This window comes from Oncorhynchus mykiss, unplaced genomic scaffold (assembly GCF_057628025.1).
Source record: "Oncorhynchus mykiss isolate SJ-2025 unplaced genomic scaffold, ASM5762802v1 scaffold96, whole genome shotgun sequence".
In the NCBI taxonomy this organism is placed as follows: domain Eukaryota; kingdom Metazoa; phylum Chordata; class Actinopteri; order Salmoniformes; family Salmonidae; genus Oncorhynchus; species Oncorhynchus mykiss.
In genome coordinates this window covers 589,626-611,039 of record NW_028322095.1, presented here as the reverse complement: position 1 = coordinate 611,039, position 21,414 = coordinate 589,626, and the positions used below count along the sequence as shown (strand labels likewise).

At 48.0% G+C, this 21,414-nt stretch overlaps 1 protein-coding gene across 1 annotated transcript in view; it reads right to left on the bottom strand.

Moving 5' to 3' along the window:
• Window positions 1-21,414, bottom strand: part of LOC149970075 (lysine-specific demethylase RSBN1L-like) — an 87,536-nt gene that overhangs the window by 45,703 nt on the left and 20,419 nt on the right. The window contains exon 3 of the mRNA XM_090228664.1: window positions 13,337-14,088. Coding sequence (XP_090084790.1) covers window positions 13,337-14,088 — 752 coding nt within the window. The remainder of the gene's footprint in view (window positions 1-13,336; window positions 14,089-21,414) is intronic.

Here is a 21,414-nt window from a genome sequence, read left to right as displayed (position 1 = left end):
TGGCATGCTCCTCCAATAGCAGCCATTCCCACACCGCCACCAGACCCCCCCCAGCCATTCCCACAACACAACCAGACACCCCCCCCCCAAGCCATTCCAACAACACCACGAGACCCGCTCCAGCCATTCCAACAACACCACCAGAACCCCCCCCCCCCCCCCCCCCCCCCCCCGCTCCAGCCACCAGAACCCCCCCCCCCCCCCCCTCCTGCCATTCCCACAACATCACGAGACCCCAACTTTTTCTTTTTTCACAATGCTCTATTTTCAGGGATAAAAACGCTCGTTGCTAGGAAACTCGGGGTAGGTGAGCGAACACACGCTCAAGCTAGAGGGAGAGAGGGAGAAAATAAAGGCAGGAAGAGAGAGCTACTCCGTCTAAGAGTACTCCTCCAGGAAGACGCTTCATATCCAGTGATTAGTACCACCTTCTACAGGCCTCACCTCCCCACAGCCATTAGAAAGGCTTCCCCGCTCCTGACGGACCCACTACACCGGACCCAGCCACAGAACAGTTAAGATGTAGACCCACTACACTGTACCCAACCACAGAACAGTTAAGATGTAGACCCACTACACTGTACCCAGCCACATAACAGTTAGGATGTAGACCCACTACAGTGTACCCAGCCACAGAACAGTTAAGATGTAGACCCACTACAGTGTACCCAGCCACAGAACAGATGTAGACCCACTACACTGGACCCAGCCACAGAACAGTTAAGATGTAGACCCACTACAGTGTACCCAGCCACAGAACAGTTAAGATGTAGACCCACTACACTGGACCCAGCCACAGAACAGTTAAGCTGTAGACCCACTACACTGTACCCAGCCACAGAACAGTTAAGATGTAGACCCACTACACTGGACCCAGCCACAGAACAGCTCAGCTGTACACCCACTACACTGTACCCAGCCACAGAACAGATGTAGACCCACTACACTGGACCCAGCCACAGAACAGTTAAGATGTAGACCCACTACAGTGTACCCAGCCACAGAACAGTTAAGATGTAGACCCACTACACTGGACCCAGCCACAGAACAGTTAAGCTGTAGACCCACTACACTGTACCCAGCCACAGAACAGTTAAGATGTAGACCCACTACACTGGACCCAGCCACAGAACAGCTCAGCTGTACACCCACTACACTGTACCCAGCCACAGAACAGATGTAGACCCACTACACTGGACCCAGCCACAGAACAGTTAAGATGTAGACCCACTACACTGGACCCAGCCACAGAACAGTTAAGATGTAGACCCACTACACTGTACCCAGCCACAGAACAGTTAAGATGTAGACCCACTACACTGGACCCAGCCACAGAACAGTTAAGATGTAGACCCACTACACTGGACCCAGCCACAGAACAGTTAAGCTGTAGACCCACTACACTGGACCCAGCCACAGAACAGTTAAGCCTATGTAATGACTAGGGAATGACTAGGTCATGACTAGGTCATGACTAGGTCATGACTAGGTTCTTCATGTAAACGTATCCTTCCTCTCTCTCCCTTGAAGTAACCTCATCTCTGATCGAACACGACTGGACTACCATTGACAACAATGTAGTAGTGTATAGTAAAGCAATAAGGCCAGAGGGGGTGTGGTATATGGCCAATATAACATGGCTACGGGCTCTTCGTAGGCACGACGCAACGCGGAGTGCCTGGATACAGCCCTTAGCTGTGGTATATTGGTCATATACCACAAACCTCTGGGGTGCCTTATTGCTACTATAAACTGGTTACCAACGTAATTAGAGCAGTAACAATTGTCATACCCGTAGTATACGATCTGATATACCATGGCTTTCAGCCAATCAGAATTCAAGTCTCTCCCCTCCTCAAGACATCAACACTAGAGACTCATTGACGTTACAAACTATAGACCTGTATCCATTCTTTATTTTCTTACCAAAACACTTGAGTGTTCTGTCTCTGCTCAACTTTCTCATCTCTCTCAGAACAATGTTCTGGTCCCTAACCAGTCATTCTTCAAGATGGGCCACTCAACCCAGACTGCTCTTCTCTGTGCCACACAGGCTGTCCTCAATGCAAAAGCTGACTCTCTCTTCTGTTCTCATCCTCCTAGATCTATCCACTGCCATTGAGACCTGTGCACCATCCTCCTCTCCCGCCTCTCAGGGCTGGGTGTCTCAGGCTCTGCACACTCTTGGATTGCATCCTGCCTGGCAGGCTGCTCCTACCAGGTGACGTGGAGAGGATCTGTGTCTGCACCACGTACTCTCACTACTGGTGTCCCTCGGGGCTTAGTTCTAGGCCCTCTCCTCTTCTCTCTATACACCAAGTCACTTGGCTTCGTCATATCCTCACATGGTCTCTCCTATCATTGCTATGCGGAAGACAACTACATTTCTGACATGTCTGCGTGACTGGCAGATATCTCAGCTTGGATGTCGGTCCACCACCTCAAGCTCGATAAGACAGAGCTGCTCTTCCTCCCGAGGAAGGCCTGCCCGCTCAATGACCTCTCCATCATGATTGCCAACGCCAGTGTCGCCTTCCCAGAATGCAAAGAACCTTGGTGTGACCCTGGTCAATACTTCTGTTCTGGACTTGGGGACTGTGAAGAGACCTCTTGTGGCTTGTCTTGTGGGGTATGTATGGGTGTCTGAGCTGTGTGCCAGTAGTTTAGACAGACAGCTTGGTGCATTCAACATGTCAATACCTCTCATAAATAAAAGTAGTGATGAAGCTTTCAGCTTGAGAGAAGCTTTCTCAGCCAGGAGAGATTGACATGCATATAATTAATATTAGCTCTCTGTGTACATCCAAGGGCCCGCCGTGCTGCCCTGTTCTGAACCCCCCCTCCCCCAGCTCTGACTCTGTTGATAGTACACGTTTCCTAAATAAAGTAGCTTACTTTGACTGAGACACTGTATGTGGTTGTCTCACCTAGCCTAGATATCTTAAGATGAATAGACTAACTGAAAGCCACTCTGGCTAAGTTCGTGTTCTAAATGACTGAAATGCATTGTGTCAGATCAGTTAGGCCTATTAATAGAATAAACTAATGCATTTTATTGATGAATGCATTTTATTGATTGAGAACTTGAAAGAAGTCAGGAATCACTTCTAAAGTCTCCAGTCAGAGCGGTCAGTGTTTTCCTGCCAGAAAACTCTCGTCCCCACGGTGAAGGGGTGTGTGTGTGTAGCACGTGTAGTGTGTCAGCAGGCAGGGTGTGTAGGGGCAGCAGAGAACTGATGGGACATTGACCTGTAGAAGCTTCTAGCTGAGGGGAACAGACACACACACACGTGAATGGCTACATGGCACAGAGACACACACATGTAAACTAATGTAATTAATGTACACAAAAACACATGTGCATTTGAACACACCTGCACCACACAGACACACACACACACACACTACTCAACGGCTGCTGATAGAGAGCCGTTCATAGCTACAGACATACCCTCACCTGAACCCTGCTGACAATGACACACGAGAGAGAGAGAGAGAGAGAGAGAGAGAGAGAGAGAGAGAGAGAGAGAGAGAGAGCAAAAGAGAGACCACTTATACCCCGATGAGTGGAGTAGGCTACCTCTCAGCATTTGGGCCTGTACTCATTCACAAAGCATCTCGTGATCACTGATCTAGGATCAGGTCCCCCACGTCCATACAATCTTATTCATCATGATCTATTATGTAATATGGAAAACTAGTGTCTCAGAGTAGGAGTGCTGATCTTAGATCAGTTCTCCCTTTTAAATCATAATGAATAAGAGCTTATGGACATGGACGAACCTGATCCTAGTTCAGCACTTACTCTGAGATGTGTTATAAATATGAAGCAACTGGTCTATTAAAAAAGGCTAAGCTAAGGTACTCTGTGTAGTGTAATTGATTGACTATTATATAAACATGGGTTCCATCCAGCAGCATCCCACCCCGCATCCCACTGCTGGCTTGCTTCTGAAGCGAAACAGGGATTACATTTATAATGGATCCCCATTAGCTGCTGTCAAAGCTACTCTTCCTGGGGTCCAGCAAAATGAAGGCAGCTTATACCATTTTTTAAACATTACAATACACTCACAACACACTGTCTGCCCCCAGGCTCCTAACTCCACCACATATCTACAGTACTAAACCCATGTGTATATATAGTGCGTATGTTATCATGTGTGTGTGTGTGTGTGTGTATATATACAGTGAAAGTATTCGGCCCCCTTGAACTTTGCGACCTTTTGCCACATTTCAGGCTTCAAACATAAAGATATACAACTATTTTTTTGTGAAGAATCAACAACAAGTGGGACACAATCATGAAGTGGGACGACATTTATTGGATATTTCAAACTTTTTTAACAAATCAAAAACTGAAAAATTGGGCGTTCCAAGACCCTCTGTGTTCTGTTAGACAGCTAACTCTTTATCCACATTATAGCAGGGGGTGTAAAGCCATAACACACATGTTTTTCCAGCAGCAGACTATGATCAATAATGTCCAAAGCTGCACTGAAATCTAACAAGACAGCACCCACAATCATGTTATCATCAATGTCTCTCAGCTAATCATCAGTCATTTGTGTAAGTGCTGTGCTTGTTGAGTCTCCTTCCTTATAAGCATGCTGAAATTCTGTTGTCAATTTGTTTACTGTGAAATCACATTGTATCTGGTCAACCACAATTTTTTCCAGAAGTTTACTAAAGGTTGGTTCTGGTCAGACCCTGAATGGGAGACCAGATGCTGCCGGAAGTGGTGTTGGAGGGCCAGTAGGAGGCACCCTTTCCTCTGGTCTAAAAACAAAATATCCCAATGCTCCAGGGCAGTGATTGGGGACATTGTCTTGTGTAGACAATCACAGGGTGCTGTCTTTCAGATGGGACGTTAAAACAGGTGTCCTGACTCTCTGTGGTCACTAAAGATCCCATGGTACTTGTGTAAGAGTGTAAGAGTAGGGGTGGTAACCCCAGTGACCTGACTAAATTTCCAATCTGGTCTTCATACCATCATGACCACCTAATCATCCCCAGCTTACAATTGGCTCATTCAGCCCCCCTCTTCTCCCCTGTAACTATTCCCCAGGTCGTTGCTGTAAATTAATGTGTTCTCAGTCAACTTACCTGGTAAAACAAGGGTTAAAGAACAAAAAAAAACAGAGCCTGACCAATCACATAGTGATTTACCTCATGACCTAAGGGTGTATATTCTCAAGAGACTAAACGGTCTTCCTCTCCGTCTTCTCATCCAGCTGCACTTCAGCAAGACGACGGGAATAACAAACAGTTATTCCTTCTGTTCCTATAGTCATTACCCAGGTTGTCTCCTGGGTAGCCACCACACACAGTACTGTGTATTGTGCGGGCCTACCAATGTGTGAAACAGTATACATCAGAAATGTAGGGTCTTCATTGGGGCCTTCATTCATATTCTAGAATGGCCTCCTTTCCTCGTCTCCTTTCCTTCCTTCAGGAATGATCTGACAGAACCTGAACCTACGGAGGTTTCTGGTGTGGGTGGGGAGCTACCAGTACCACCCACAGTACATACATTACCCTGCAAATGTATGCATAGTTATACCTGCTACACCCGACAGTGTGGAATATCATTCATCAGAAATGTAGGGTCTTGATTGGTCCCTTTTCTTTGATTTGACTTTAAAAAGAGCAATGCTGCCATTGGCCTCTCGTTTTGTTCCCTCCCTCCTTTTGACCTCCTCCCTCGTTCCGTTCCCTCTGTTATCAGGGCTGTGTGTGTGTGTGTGTGTGTGTGTGTGTGTGTGTGTGTGTGTGTGTGTGTGTGTGTGTGTGTGTGTGTGTCAGCCCTGGCTACGAGATAATCTCTTTGTGGAGACACTTTAGTGCACTCCTGCGTGTGGAAATGGAAGCAAACAGCTGTTCCTCACAGAGAAGACATCCTCCACCCTTCCTCCTGCTCCCCCTCACTCGTTCTGTTTTGTTATACTTGTGGTATACCGTCTGATATACTATGGCTTTCAGCCAATCAACATTCAGGGCTCCAACCACCCAGTGTATAATGGTGTATAGATAATGATTCAGTTGGCCTGCCTGCAGCCCTGCACTTCAGACACGCAGTTCCCTGTGGGGATGCAAGCTTACAGACCAACACACTCACACGTAAATACACATACACGCTCTGACATGGCCATGCGTGGGTTACTAATGCCCTCATCACATCTCTTCCTTCTCTGAGATGGTTCGCATCATTAGTGTGTGAGTAAGGCAGGGACAATTACATGGCCCGACACACACACACACACACACACACACACACACACAATGAATAATCCAGCGCACGCAGCATCAGTTTGAAGGACGAGAGGAATATTGCTGGTGAGGCTGTTTTACTGAGGTCATGTTTCTATTGATGACGATGCCGGTGTGACGGAGTGAGAGACTGACTGTCTGACTGTCTGATTGAGAGTGACTGACTGTCTGACTGTCTGAGTGAGAGACAGCAGGCAGGTAGTTAGTTAGCATAGCACGTCTGTGAGTAATCTAGACTGCGGGGTTAAATTTGACAGGGCCCGGTTGTATAAAACATCTTACGTGTTTCCCTTAAGGTAAACCCTTAAGGAATAACTTCCCCTTGCCTTCAGGAATTTAAGGGTGTTGCATATAGCCCCTCAAACATTTAATTAGTTAATAACCTGTTAGAGCTCTAGGGGCGCTATTTCATTTTTGGATAAAAAACGTTCCCGTTTTAAGCGCGATATTTTGTCACGAAAAGATGCTCGACTATGCATATTCTTGACAGTTTTGGAAAGAAAACACTCTGAAGTTTCAGAATCTGCAAAGATTTTGTCTGTAAGTGCCCCAGAACTCATTCTACAGGCGAAACCAAGATGATGCATCACCCAGGAATTAGCAGAATTTCTGAAGCTCTGTTTTCCATTCTCTCCTTATATGGCTGTGATTGCGCAACGAATGAGCCTACACTTTCTGTCGTTCGCCCAAGGTCTTAGCAGCATTGTGACGTATTTGTAGGCATATCATTGGAAGATTGACCATAAGAGACTACATTTTCCAAGTGTCCGCCTGGTGTCCTGCGTCGAATTCGGTGCGCAATTGCCAGCTGCTTCTACTTTACCATTTGATTCAGGGGAGAAAGCATGTGTCCAAGAACGATGTATCAATGAAGAGATATGTGAAAAACACCTTGATGATTGATTCTAAACAACGTTTGCCATGTTTTCAGTCGATATTATGGAGTTAATTTGGAAAAAAGTTTGCGTTTTGAGGACTGAATTTTCGGATTTTTTTTGGTAGCCAAATGTGATGTATAAAACGGAGCTATTTCTAATACACAAGGAATCTTTTTGGAAAAACTGAGCATCTGCTATCTAACTGAGAGTATCCTCATTGAAAACATCAGAAGTTCTTCAAAGGTAAATGATTTTATTTGAAGGCTTTTATGTTTTTGTTAATGTTGCGTGCTGGATGCTAACGCTAATGCTAACGCTAAATGCTAACGCGAAATGCTAACGCTAGCTAGCTACTTTTACACAAATGATTGTTTTCCTATGGTTGAGAAGCATATTTTGAAAATCTGAGATGACAGTGTTGTTTACAAAAGGCTAAGCTTGAGAGATGGCATATTTATTTCATTTCATTTGCGATTTTCATAAATAGTTAACGTTGTGTTATGCTAATGAGCTTGCTGATAGATTTACACAATCCTGGATACAGGGGTTTTTTCATAGCTAAACGTGACGCAGAAAACGGAGCGATTTGTCCTAAACAAATAATCTTTCAGGAAAAACTGAACATTTGCTATCTGAGAGTCTCCTCATTGAAAACATCTGAAGTTCTTCAAAGGTAAATGATTTTATTTGAATGCTTTTCTGTTTTTTTGTGTAAATGTTGCCAGCTGAATGCTAATGCTAAATGCTACGTTAGCCATCAATACTGTTACACAAATGCTTGTTTTGCAATGGTTGAGAAGCATATTTTGAAAATCTGAGATGACAGTGTTGTTAACAAAAGGCTAAGCTTGAGAGCTAGCATATTTATTTCATTTCATTTGCGATTTTCATGAATAGTTAACGTTGCGTTATGGTAATGAGCTTGAGTCTGTATTCACGATCCCGGATCCGGGATGGGGAGATCAGAAAGGTTAAGGGCATCATTTAAGGGTTTTATGGCAGTTTGAAGGCATGTATGGCAGAAAGAGTCTTGGTTACCATGGAGATGCCCCGATTCACTGACTGAAAGTCTCAAAGATATCACATAGATTTTTGGAAGATCGCAAAATAGAACTTCTACAACCAAGACAGGAGAAGACAACATTTCCTTTAAGTTACTTTTTTTCTCTGAACTTGTTTCAATTACTTTCTAACATGTCAAGCTAACTTACAGAGTAGCTAGCTAGCTAACCAGCAGGCTTTGTAGCCATGGATTGTGCACCTTCCATTGTTTAGCTAAGTAGCTAGCTAGCTAACCAGCAGGCTTTGTAGCCATGGATTGTGCACCTTCCATTGTTTAGCTAAGTAGCTAACGTAAACTCGTACATCGCCTTGGTCCGTACAATTGGCCTTATTTTAGCGCCCCAAAAACGTAATACTTCCAGATCAACTGTAATGTCAATACCATTGTAAAAGCACAATTTCTCCCCTTTCCAACAAAATCAATTACATGACCTAAACGCTGCCCGTTTCTGCATAATTCAAGCAGGCAATGAGCCCCGTCGGGTCTTTTTCAAAATGGCGGGTGGGGAAGCGAAACTAATGCGTGAGAAGGAGAGGAGATGTGTGGGAAAACTGCTTTTTTCCCCACTCGATCTGTCAACTTATCACCTCTAAAATGTAAATAAAACACTATAAAGAGTTTATATAATGTGTCATTACATACCTATTGGAAGGTTTGTGTCGAATTTGAATTGGGTTTTTAGGGCGGGGCTAAAGTGATCTTAGAAGTTAACAGCGGCTTTGAGAATGATGATCGCATGCTATGATGACGAAAAAAATGACCAGGTATCCCCCTTACCTCCGTCACTGTCCATTTCTTGTTTTTAAAGGATGATAGAAGTGCTACACCTGGTGGAGAGAGATTGTAAGACAGAAATAGTTGCTTTATGCGTGCTGTACGCTACGACATGACACGTCAAGATGTAAAGGAGGGTCCGTTTTTTCAACTTTTGTCCAATACTATAGAGCCGTTACCATGTCGATCAACGCTTGAATAGAAACCTAGTTCACGCCCCCAATTTTGAAGTCAACACAGTCGCTACAATCCCATTAGTTTTCTTTGTAGCCTCGTTTGAATGTTGCGGTTGCGCACATTTGTACGGAATGGGGTGAGTTTACGCTAGCTAGCTAACCAGCAGGCTTTGTAGCCATGGATTGTGCATCTTCCATTGATTAGCTAAGTAGCTGGCAGATGTTTTCCTTCTGAAACCAGGGCAGGGGAAAGCAACATTCACCTCCACATATGCTGCGTTCATTAATATCTATACTGAATGAAGCACTTCAGGGACCTCATGTGCACCCTTACATTTTACACTTAATTTAAGGGGGGAAATCCCTTCAAAATGTTTTGTGTAACTGACTAAAAGGTAAGGAATAACTATGTTTTATGCAACTGCAGCAGGTAGCCTAGTGGTTAGAGTGTAGCCTAGTGGTTAGAGTGTAGCCTAGTGGTTAGAGTGTAGGGGCGGCAGCGTAGCCTAGTGGTTAGAGTGTAGGGGCGGCAGCGTAGCCTAGTGGTTAGAGTGTAGGGGCGGCAGCGTAGCCTAGTGGTTAGAGTGTAGGGGCGGCAGCGTAGCCTAGTGGTTAGAGTGTAGGGGCGGCAGCGTAGCCTAGTGGTTAGAGTGTAGGGGCGGCAGCGTAGCCTAGTGGTTAGAGTGTAGGGGCGGCAGCGTAGCCTAGTGGTTAGAGTGTAGGGGCGGCAGCGTAGCCTAGTGGTTAGAGTGTAGGGGCGGCAGCGTAGCCTAGTGGTTAGAGTGTAGCCTAGTGGTTAGAGTGTAGGGGCGGCAGGTAGCCTAGTGGTTAGAGTGTAGGGGCGGCAGGTAGCCTAGTGGTTAGAGTGTAGGGGCGGCAGGTAGCCTAGTGGTTAGAGTGTAGGGGCGGCAGGTAGCCTAGTGGTTAGAGTGTAGGGGCGGCAGCGTAGCCTAGTGGTTAGAGCGTTGGACTAGAAACCGAAAGGTTGCAAGATCAAATCCCCGAGCTGACAATTATTATTTTTATTTTTTTTAAATAAGAATCTGTTGTTCGGCCCCTGAACAGGCAGTTAACCCACTGTTCCTAGACTGTTATTGAAAATAAGAATCTGTTCTTAACTGACTTGCCTAGTTAAATAAAGGTTAAATAAAACATTTAAAAACCTGGCCCAAGTCCTCGGTGAAGCTCTCTTTAACCGATTAGGCCACATTGTTTCTGGCACATCAGCTGCTGCAGAACAATTATTATGAGGACTGGGAGGGGAGACCAGGCAGCGGGGTCCGTCAGTGGAGACCAGGCAGCGGGGTCCGTCAGTGGAGTGGAGACCAGGCAGCGGGGTCCGTCAGTGGAGTGGAGACCAGGCATCGGGGTCCGTCAGTGGAGTGGAGACCAGGCATCGGGGTCCGTCAGTGGAGTGGAGACCAGGCATCGGGGTCCGTCAGTGGAGACCGGGCATCGGGGTCCGTCAGTGGAGACCGGGCATCGGGGTCCGTCAGTGGAGACCGGGCATCGGGGTCCGTCAGTGGAGACCAGGCATCGGGGTCCGTCAGTGGAGACCAGGCAGCGGTGTCCGTCAGTGGAGACCAGGCAGCGGTGTCCGTCAGTGGAGACCAGGCAGCGGTGTCCGTCAGTGGAGACCAGGCAGCGGTGTCCGTCAGTGGAGACCAGGCAGCGGTGTCCGTCAGTGGAGACCAGGCAGCGGTGTCCGTCAGTGGAGACCAGGCAGCGGGGTCCGTCAGTGGAGACCAGGCAGCGGGGTCCGTCAGTGGAGACCAGGCAGCGGGGTCCGTCAGTGGAGACCAGGCAGCGGGGTCCGTCAGTGGAGACCAGGCAGCGGGGTCCGTCAGTGGAGACCAGGCAGCGGGGTCCGTCAGTGGAGACCAGGCAGCGGGGTCCGTCAGTGGAGACCAGGCAGCGGGGTCCGTCAGTGGAGACCAGGCAGCGGGGTCCGTCAGTGGAGACCAGGCAGCGAGGTCCGTCAGTGGAGACCAGGCAGCGGGGTCCGTCAGTGGAGACCAGGCAGCGGGGTCCGTCAGTGGAGACCAGGCAGCGGGGTCCGTCAGTGCTAACTCAGAGTCCGTGAGTTTCTTAATGCTGCTGTACCAACTCATGGATACTAGGGTGGCTGGGGGGGGACAGTTGTCCTAACCAACTCATGGATACTAGGGTGGCTGAGGGACAGTTGTCCTAACCAACTCATGGATACTAGGGTGGCTGGGGACAGTTGTCCTAACCAACTCATGGATACTAGGGTGGCTGGGGGGGGACAGTTGTCCTAACCAACTCATGGATACTAGGGTGGCTGAGGGACAGTTGTCCTAACCAACTCATGGATACTAGGGTGGCTGGGGGGGGACAGTTGTCCTAACCAACTCATGGATACTAGGGTGGCTGGGGGGGGACAGTTGTCCTAACCAACTCATGGATACTAGGGTGGCTGGGGAGGACAGTTGTCCTAACCAACTCATGGATACTAGGGTGGCTGGGGGGGGGGACAGTTGTCCTAACCAACTCATGGATACTAGGGTGGCTGGGGGGGGACAGTTGTCCTAACCAACTCATGGATACTAGGGTGGCTGTCATAACTTCCAAAATACCAGCCAAGCTCTGCTCCTGAACCAAGCTGAAGGCAGGATGATCTCAATATACAACCAGACCCAGTGTTCACCCTCCGCTGCCCAGCTTTAGATTAAATTACAATTAGTGTATTACATCACAGGGTTCTAAATGTCAAGAGAACGTAGCGATATTTCCAAGTTCTAGAATCAGCTCTTTATTCCGTGTTAAAGAACATTCCGAGAGAGAGACAGAGGCCTGGGAAAAGACTAGCATTTGATTAGAACTCATTTTTTACCTTGGCAGCATCCCAAATGGCACCCTATTCCCTATATTAAAGCTCTGGTCAAAAATAGTGCAATAAATAGGGAGCCAATTGGGACAAAGCCCTCGAAAGCCTCTATTCAAGGGCTCCATATTGGATTTAGTAGAAGCAGGGTGAAAAATGATCTGATGGTTGCCAGTGGCAGCCTCACAGAGGGAGAGGATATCCCTGATAGCAGCATAGCCTGGGGTTTGGAAGGGGCTGTGTGTAACGCAGCATTTCAAATCATTCAAACAGAACAAACCCCTTCAAACAGGACTAGAGCCTTTAGCTTACAGCCCGCTCAGCATTAAGAGATATCCCGAAAATATTCAGAAGTGGATTTCATTTCACACGAGCCCTATTATTTCTGTAGTCTGTAGTTCTGTAAAACCAAGGCCGTGTTATGATGATAGTCTACTCCAGATATACAGGACCAGTCAAACGTTTGGACACACCTACTCATTCAAGGGCTTTCTTGCCAAGAGTGTGCAAAGCTGTCATCAAAAGGGTGGCTACTTCGAAGGATCTCAAATATATTTTGATTTGTTTAACACTGTTTTGGTTACTACATGATTCCATATGTGTTATTTCATAGTTTTGATGTCTTCACTATTATTCTACAATGTAGAACATAGTAAAAAACAAAATAAAGACCTTGGAATGAGTAGGTATGTCCAAACTTTTGACTGGTCCTGTACACAACGGCTTGTATTCATTCAGCTAAATCTCTCTAGATAGAACTCAACCTTGTACTGTTTTTCTTCAACAAAGAAGAGTGTGATTAGTGATGAACACACTTCCATCCAGGTTGTATTTTCTCATTTACATCAACGACCCGGGGAATAGTTACAGGGGTGAAGAATGAGCCAATTGGAAACTGGGGATGACTAGGTGACCGTGATGGTATGTGGGCCAGATTGGGAATTTAGCCAGGACACCACGGTTAATACCCCTACTCTTATGATAAGTGTCACGGGATCTTTAGTGACCACAGAGAGTCGTGACACCCATTTAACATCCCATCAAAAAGACAGCACTCTGTGACTGTCCCCAATCACTGCCCTGGAGAATTGGGATATTATTATTTTTCAGCCCAGAGGAAAGTGTTCCTCCTACTAGCCTTCCAACACCACTTCCAGCATCTGGTCTCCCATCCACAGACCGACCAGGACCGACCCTACTTATCTTCAGTGGCAAGCCAGCAGTGGGATGCAGGGTGGTATGGTTCAATTACAATATAGTCACATTTAGCATCAAATACTGTAACAAATACAGCCAGCACTAAAACAAACCAACCAAACAGCCTCCTCACCTGATTGTGGAAGTTGAGCATGGTGGTGGTCTCTATATCCTTCTTCCCCAGGATCTCCATCTTGACCGGCGACGAGGGGAACTTCCAGGAGAAGTAGTCCAGGAAGTCTGGCAGGTAGGAGGCTGCCCCGTGGATGATGCCCATGACGTAGTGAGCTGCCTGGGATGACGTGTCCTCGCTGAAGGCTAGGGTAACAAACTCCTGGGCGAACTGCTGCATCTCCGCTGGAGACAGGGCCGAGAGCTCGCTGCAGTAGGCGTGTGCCACCAGGGCTCCACCGTTGGGTTGTTCCTCTACGTGGATGAAGCGGGCGAACTCCAGGTTCTCAAAGCCAGGCTGGGGGCACCGTGGCTGGGGGATCTGGAGGGGGGATGTCATGGGGGAAGCTGGGTCCCAACTACTAATGCTACTGCTATTGCTGCTGCTCCATAGGGGCTTGGAGAGGGACAGAGTTGGAGAGGGGCTGTAGCAGTTCTCCTGTTTGATGGATGAGGTGGTGGAGGTGTGGTGGTGGTGGACGGGGAGCGGGGGTTTGAACTCTGTGTGGCCGTGGTGGTGGTGGGGCTGTTGTTTGGAGACCAGGCCTGCATGGAGCTCAGAGAGGAGACCAGCACACACGGTCTGGCTGGACCTGCTGTACATCTTGGGACGTTTCCACTTCTCCCTCTCACTCTCTTTGTGTTTCTTCTTCTTCTTCTTCTTCACCTTTTTAATCTGGAGCTCCTCTGAGTTTATCTGGGGTTTCTGCTTGTCTAGAGAGAGAGAGAGGAGGGGAGGAGAGAGGGGGAGCAGGGAGGGGAGAGAGGGGGGGGGGGGCAGAGAGAGGGGAGGAGAGAGGGGGGGGCAGAGAGAGAGGAGGGGAGAGAGGGGGGGGCAGAGAGAGAGAGAGGGGGGCAGAGAGAGAGAGAGGGGGGGCAGAGAGAGAGAGGGGAGGAGAGACGGGGAAAAATTGTGTTAATAAAAGAGCTGTGAAGAACACCTGCATGCAGATTCACTACTACCCAGAGCATGTCTGGAATCTAGAGAGAGAGAGACCCTCTACTACCCAGAGCATGTCTGGAATCTAGAGAGAGAGAGATGCACTACTACCCAGAGCATGTCTGGAATCTAGAGAGAGATGCACTACTACCCAGAGCATGTCTGGAATCTAGAGAGAGAGATGCACTACTACCCAGAGCATGTCTGGAATCTAGAGAGAGATGCACTACTACCCAGAGCATGTCTGGAATCTAGAGAGAGAGATGCACTACTACCCAGAGCATGTCTGGAATCTAGAGAGAGAGAGATGCACTACTACCCAGAGCATGTCTGGAATCTAGAGAGAGATGCACTACTACCCAGAGCATGTCTGGAATCTAGAGAGAGAGAGATGCACTACTACCCAGAGCATGTCTGGAATCTAGAGAGAGAGAGATGCACTACTACCCAGAGCATGTCTGGAATCTAGAGAGAGAGAGATGCACTACTACCCAGAGCATGTCTGGAATCTAGAGAGAGAGAGATGCACTACTACCCAGAGCATGTCTGGAATCTAGAGAGAGAGATGCACTACTACCCAGAGCATGTCTGGAATCTAGAGAGAGAGATGCACTACTACCCAGAGCATGTCTGGAATCTAGAGAGAGAGATGCACTACTACCCAGAGCATGTCTGGAATCTAGAGAGAGAGAGATGCACTACTACCCAGAGCATGTCTGGAATCTAGAGAGAGAGAGATGCACTACTACCCAGAGCATGTCTGGAATCTAGAGAGAGAGAGATGCACTACTACCCAGAGCATGTCTGGAATCTAGAGAGAGAGAGATGCACTACTACCCAGAGCATGTCTGGAATCTAGAGAGAGAGATGCACTACTACCCAGAGCATGTCTGGAATCTAGAGAGAGATTCACTACTACCCAGAGCATGTCTGGAATCCAGAGAGAGATTCACTACTACCCAGAGCATGTCTGGAATCCAGAGAGAGATTCACTACTACCCAGAGCATGTCTGGAATCTAGAGAGAGAGAGATGCACTACTACCCAGAGCATGTCTGGAATCTAGAGAGAGAGAGATGCACTACTACCCAGAGCATGTCTGGAATCTAGAGAGAGAGAGATGCACTACTACCCAGAGCATGTCTGGAATCTAGAGAGAGAGAGATGCACTACTACCCAGAGCATGTCTGGAATCTAGAGAGAGAGATGCACTACTACCCAGAGCATGTCTGGAATCTAGAGAGAGATTCACTACTACCCAGAGCATGTCTGGAATCCAGAGAGAGATTCACTACTACCCAGAGCATGTCTGGAATCCAGAGAGAGATTCACTACTACCCAGAGCATGTCTGGAATCCAGAGAGAGATTCACTACTACCCAGAGCATGTCTGGAATCTAGAGAGAGAGATGCACTACTACCCAGAGCATGTCTGGAATCTAGAGAGAGAGATGCACTACTACCCAGAGCATGTCTGGAATCTAGAGAGAGATTCACTACTACCCAGAGCATGTCTGGAATCCAGAGAGAGATTCACTACTACCCAGAGCATGTCTGGAATCCAGAGAGAGAGAGATGCACTACTACCCAGAGCATGTCTGGAATCTAGAGAGAGATTCACTACTACCCAGAGCATGTCTGGAATCTAGAGAGAGATTCACTACTACCCAGAGCATGTCTGGAATCCAGAGAGAGATTCACTACTACCCAGAGCATGTCTGGAATCTAGAGAGAGAGAGATGCACTACTACCCAGAGCATGTCTGGAATCCAGAGAGAGATGCACTACTACCCAGAGCATGTCTGGAATCTAGAGAGAGAGAGATGCACTACTACCCAGAGCATGTCTGGAATCTAGAGAGAGAGAGACCCTCTACTACCCAGAGCATGTCTGGAATCTAGAGAGAGAGAGATGCACTAATACCCAGAGCATGTCTGGAATCTAGAGAGAGATGCACTACTACCCAGAGCATGTCTGGAATCTAGAGAGAGATGCACTACTACCCAGAGCATGTCTGGAATCTAGAGAGAGATGCACTACTACCCAGAGCATGTCTGGAATCTAGAGAGAGAGAGATGCACTACTACCCAGAGCATGTCTGGAATCTAGAGAGAGAGAGATGCACTACTACCCAGAGCATGTCTGGAATCTAGAGAGAGAGATGCACTACTACCCAGAGCATGTCTGGAATCTAGAGAGAGATAGATGCACTACTACCCAGAGCATGTCTGGAATCTAGAGAGAGAGAGATGCACTACTACCCAGAGCATGTCTGGAATCTAGAGAGAGAGATGCACTACTACCCAGAGCATGTCTGGAATCTAGAGAATCAATGAGCAGAGGAGAGGAGGAAGAGAGGCGGCTCTGGTTGAGGAACAACTACTTCCATCAATACATGAAGACCTTCATTAGCCTTGTATTATTACCATGGTCCCAGCTATAGGCCTCACTGCTTCAGCCAACTCCTCTGACTACTGACACGTGGCATGATTATATTACCAACCAAAAGGAGCAAAACAACTGGGCTTATAATTAGACACAGAGGACAACGTAGTAATTATTACGATTGAATTACAGTAACCAGAGAGCTTGGACACCGCTGTTAGAAAACTGTAATAAACTGGATTCAGTCCAGGGGGTGGAACTGGGAAGCAGCCGCAGCAGTCCAGGGGGTGGAACTGGGAAGAGCCGCAGCAGTCCAGGGGGTGGAACTGGGAAGCAGCCACAGCAGTCCAGGGGGTGGAACTGGGAAGAGCCGCAGCAGTCCAGGGGGTGGAACTGGGAAGCAGCCGCGGCAGTCCAGGGGGTGGAACTGGGAAGAGCTGCGGCAGTCCAGGGGGTGGAACTGGGAAGCAGCCACGGCAGTCCAGGGGGTGGAACTGGGAAGCAGCCGCGGCAGTCCAGGGGGTAGAACTGGGAAGAGCTGCGGCAGTCCAGGGGGTGGAACTGGGAAGCAGCCACAGCAGTCCAGGGGGTGGAACTGGGAAGCAGCCACAGCAGTCCAGGGGGTGGAACTGGGAAGCAGCCACAGCAGTCCAGGGGGTGGAACTGGGAAGCAGCCACAGCAGTCCAGGGGGTGGAACTGGGAAGCAGTATACATCCCAAATGGCACCATAGTCCCTGTTTAGTGCACTACTTTTGACCATGGCCAGATTGTGCCATTTGGGACACAGAACAATTCAGAGGCAGAGCCACTGTAGGCGGGGCCGTTTGGCATCTCATCAGAACCAGAGCACTGTCTAACGTTTTCAGATCACCTGCCAAATGACCCGTTGTTACCTGCCTGCTGCTACCTGTGGGAAGCAGGTCTTTAAGAGCAGCCAAAATAACAGCCTGATACGTGATCTCCATGCTCTGCTCTCTTTAGTCTCTGTACAAGACTAACCAGCTTCTACCCCCAAGCCTGAAGACTCCTGAACATCTAATCAAATGGCTACCCAGACTATTTGCATTGCCCCCCCCCCCCCCCTTCTACACTGCTGCTACTCTCTGTTATTATCTATGCATAGTCACTTTAATAACTCTACCTACATGTACATATTACCTCGACTAACCGGTGCCCCCGCACATTGACTGTGTACCAGTACCCCCTGTATACAGCCTCGCTATTCAAATCAAATCAAATTTATTTATAAAGCCCTTCGTACATCAGCTGATATCTCAAAGTGCTGTACAGAAACCCAGCCTAAAACCCCAAACAGCAAGCAATGCAGGTGTAGAAGCACGGTGGCTAGGGAAAAACTCCCTAGAAAGGCCAGAACATAGGAAGAAACCTAGAGAGGAACCAGGCTAATTGTTATTTTACTGCTGCTCTTTAATTATGTTATTTTCATTAGGTTTGATTTGATTGGGAGTCCCATAGGGGTCCCATAGGAGTCCCATAGGAGTCCCATAGGGGTCCCATAGGGGTCCCATAGGAGTCCCATAGGGGTCCCATAGGGGTCCCATAGGAGTCCCATCGGAGTCCCATAGGGGTCCCATAGGAGTCCCATCGGAGTCCCATAGGAGTCCCATAGGGGTCCCATAGGGGTCCCATAGGAGTCCCATAGGGGTCCCATAGGGGTCCCATAGGAGTCCCATAGGGGTCCCATAGGGGTCCCATAGGAGTCCCATAGGAGTCCCATAGGGGTCCCATAGGGGTCCCATCGGAGTCCCATAGGGGTCCCATAGGAGTCCCATAGGGGTCCCATAGGAGTCCCATAGGGGTCCCATAGGGGTCCCATAGGGGTCCCATCGGAGTCCCATCGGAGTCCCATCGGAGTCCCATAGGAGTCCCATAGGAGTCCCATAGGAGTCCCAGCGTCGTCCGGGTTCGGACGGTGGAGGCCTCATTGGAAATAAGAATTTGTTCTTAACTGATTTGCCAAGTTAAATATAATAAAAAATCTCTGTTAATATTTAAAATGTAAATAATTAGTGGCTGCTTTTCAGAAAATACATCAAGGTTATGACTGGAAAAAAGAACAAAAACATGGAACAAAATATTAAAACACTGAGGATTAGAGTGAAAATGTTACCGGCTGTCAAAGTCCACACAGCAGAACTTGTGATGGTAAAAAATATATTTTAAAAATATTTAAAAAATAAAAAAAGGTTTTTATTGATAGTTACATATTGCGATATGGACGACATTATATAGATACTTTGACTCCAAGTATCGATTTGTAAAAAAATAAGAAAAAGCGGTATTTTTCATCGTAGAGCTCATTCTCCTTTTTAAATAGTGAGTCAACATGTTTTCAGCACCATTTCCATGACTGATGACTCATTTTCTCGTCTCTCCACAGCAGACATATTGTGAGCAATATGTTTAACATTAAATCACAATATATCTTGGCCAGGTCGCAGTTGTAAATGAGAACTTGTTCTCAACTAGCTTTCCTGGTTAAATTAAAAAGGTGAAATAAAATGTTAGTTTTTTAAAAATATATATATAGAATTTAGACTTCTCCACTACACACATCAACAAAACCACCCAGCCATAAGATCCAGCTCGACTGCTCTTTAAAGTAGACAGCACAGCTAAAGTCCTGCGGTTGGTTGTCTGATCCGTCACAGACACCCTGCCACGCCCAAACATTCACAGACACATTTCAAAGCCCACTGTCTCCCACTCCTCTGTGGCATAATAATAGTACAACAACAGCATGATACGTAGGTATACAGGTAACTGCCAAAATAAAGGAAACACCAACATTGTATGTCAAAGGGCACTGGGCCACCACGAGCCGCCAGAACAGCGTCAATGTGCCTTGGCATAGATTCTACAAGGGGCTGGAACCAAACATTACATCATTTGCTGTTTTGTTGATGGAGGTGGAAAACGCTGTCTCAGTCATCGCTTCAGAATCTCCCGTAAGTGATGAACTGGGTTGAGATGTGGTGACTGGAATACGGTGGAACGTCAGATCTGGTGACAGACGGCAGGGGAATATGGTGACAGACGGCAGGGAAATATGGAGAAACGTTAGATCTGGTGACAGACGGCAGGGGAATATGGTGACAGACGGCAGGGGAATATGGTGACAGACGGCAGGGGAATATGGTGACAGACGGCAGGGGAATATGGTGACAGACGGCAGAGGAATATGGTGAAACGTTAGATCTGGTGACAGACGGCAGGGGAATATGGTGAAACGTTAGATCTGGTGACAGACGGCAGGGGAATATGGTGACAGACGGCAGGGGAATATGATGACAGAAGGCAGGGGAATATGATGACAGAAGGCAGGGGAATATGGTGACAGACGGCAGGGGAATATGGTGACAGACGGCAGGGGAATATGGTGACAGACGGCAGGGGAATATGGTGACAGACGGCAGGGGAATATGGTGACAGACGGCAGGGGAATATGGTGACAGACGGCAGGGGAATATGGTGACAGACGGCAGGGGAATATGGTGACAGGCGGCAGGGGAATATGGTGACAGGCGGCAGGGGAATATGGTGACAGACGGCAGGGGAATATGGTGACAGGCGGCAGGGGAATATGGTGACAGGCGGCAGGGGAATATGGTGACAGACGGCAGGGGAATATGGTGACAGACGGCAGGGGAATATGGTGACAGACGGCAGGGGAATATGGTGACAGACGGCAGGGGAATATGGTGACAGACGGCAGGGGAATATGGTGACAGACGGCAGGGGAATATGGTGACAGACGGCAGGGGAATATGGTGACAGACGGCAGGGGAATATGGTGACAGACGGCAGGGGAATATGGTGACAGACGGCAGGGGAATATGGTGACAGATGGCAGGGGAATATGGTGAAACGTTAGATCTGGTGACAGACGGCAGGGGAATATGGTGACAGACGGCAGGGGAATATGGTGACAGACGGCAGGGGAATATGGTGACAGACGGCAGGGGAATATGGGGACAGACGGCAGGGGAATATGGGGACAGACGGCAGGGGAATATGGGGACAGACGGCAGGGGAATATGGGGACAGACTGCAGGGGAATATGGTGACAGACTGCAGGGGAATATGGTGACAGACTGCAGGGGAATATGGTGACAGACGGCAGGGGAATATGGTGACAGACGGCAGGGGAATATGGTGACAGACGGCAGGGGAATATGGTGACAGACGGCAGGGGAATATGGTGACAGACTGCAGGGGAATATGGTGACAGACTGCAGGGGAATATGGTGACAGACGACAGGGGAATATGGTGACAGACGACAGGGGAATATGGTGACAGACGGCAGGGGAATATGGTGACAGACGGCAGGGGAATATGGTGACAGACGGCAGGGGAATATGGTGACAGACGGCAGGGGAATATGGTGAAAAGTCAGCAAGTTGAGCAGCGTTCGTCACTGAAGCTCCTGCCGAACGAGCCCCAACAAATCACCCCTCTTTCAGAGTCCCAGAGATCTCTTCTTCTATCCACGGTAGTCAAAATAACAGGCGACTGGGCCTGGACAGCACTTTTAAACATGACCCTAAGCACCATGGGATGTTAATTCCACACCTGTATGGAAGCACCTGCTTTCAATATACTTTCCATCCCTCATTTACTCAAGTGTTTCCTTTATTTTGGCAGTTACCAGTAGATTTGTATACATGGTAGCGACTAGTCCGAGCCTGTGGTTA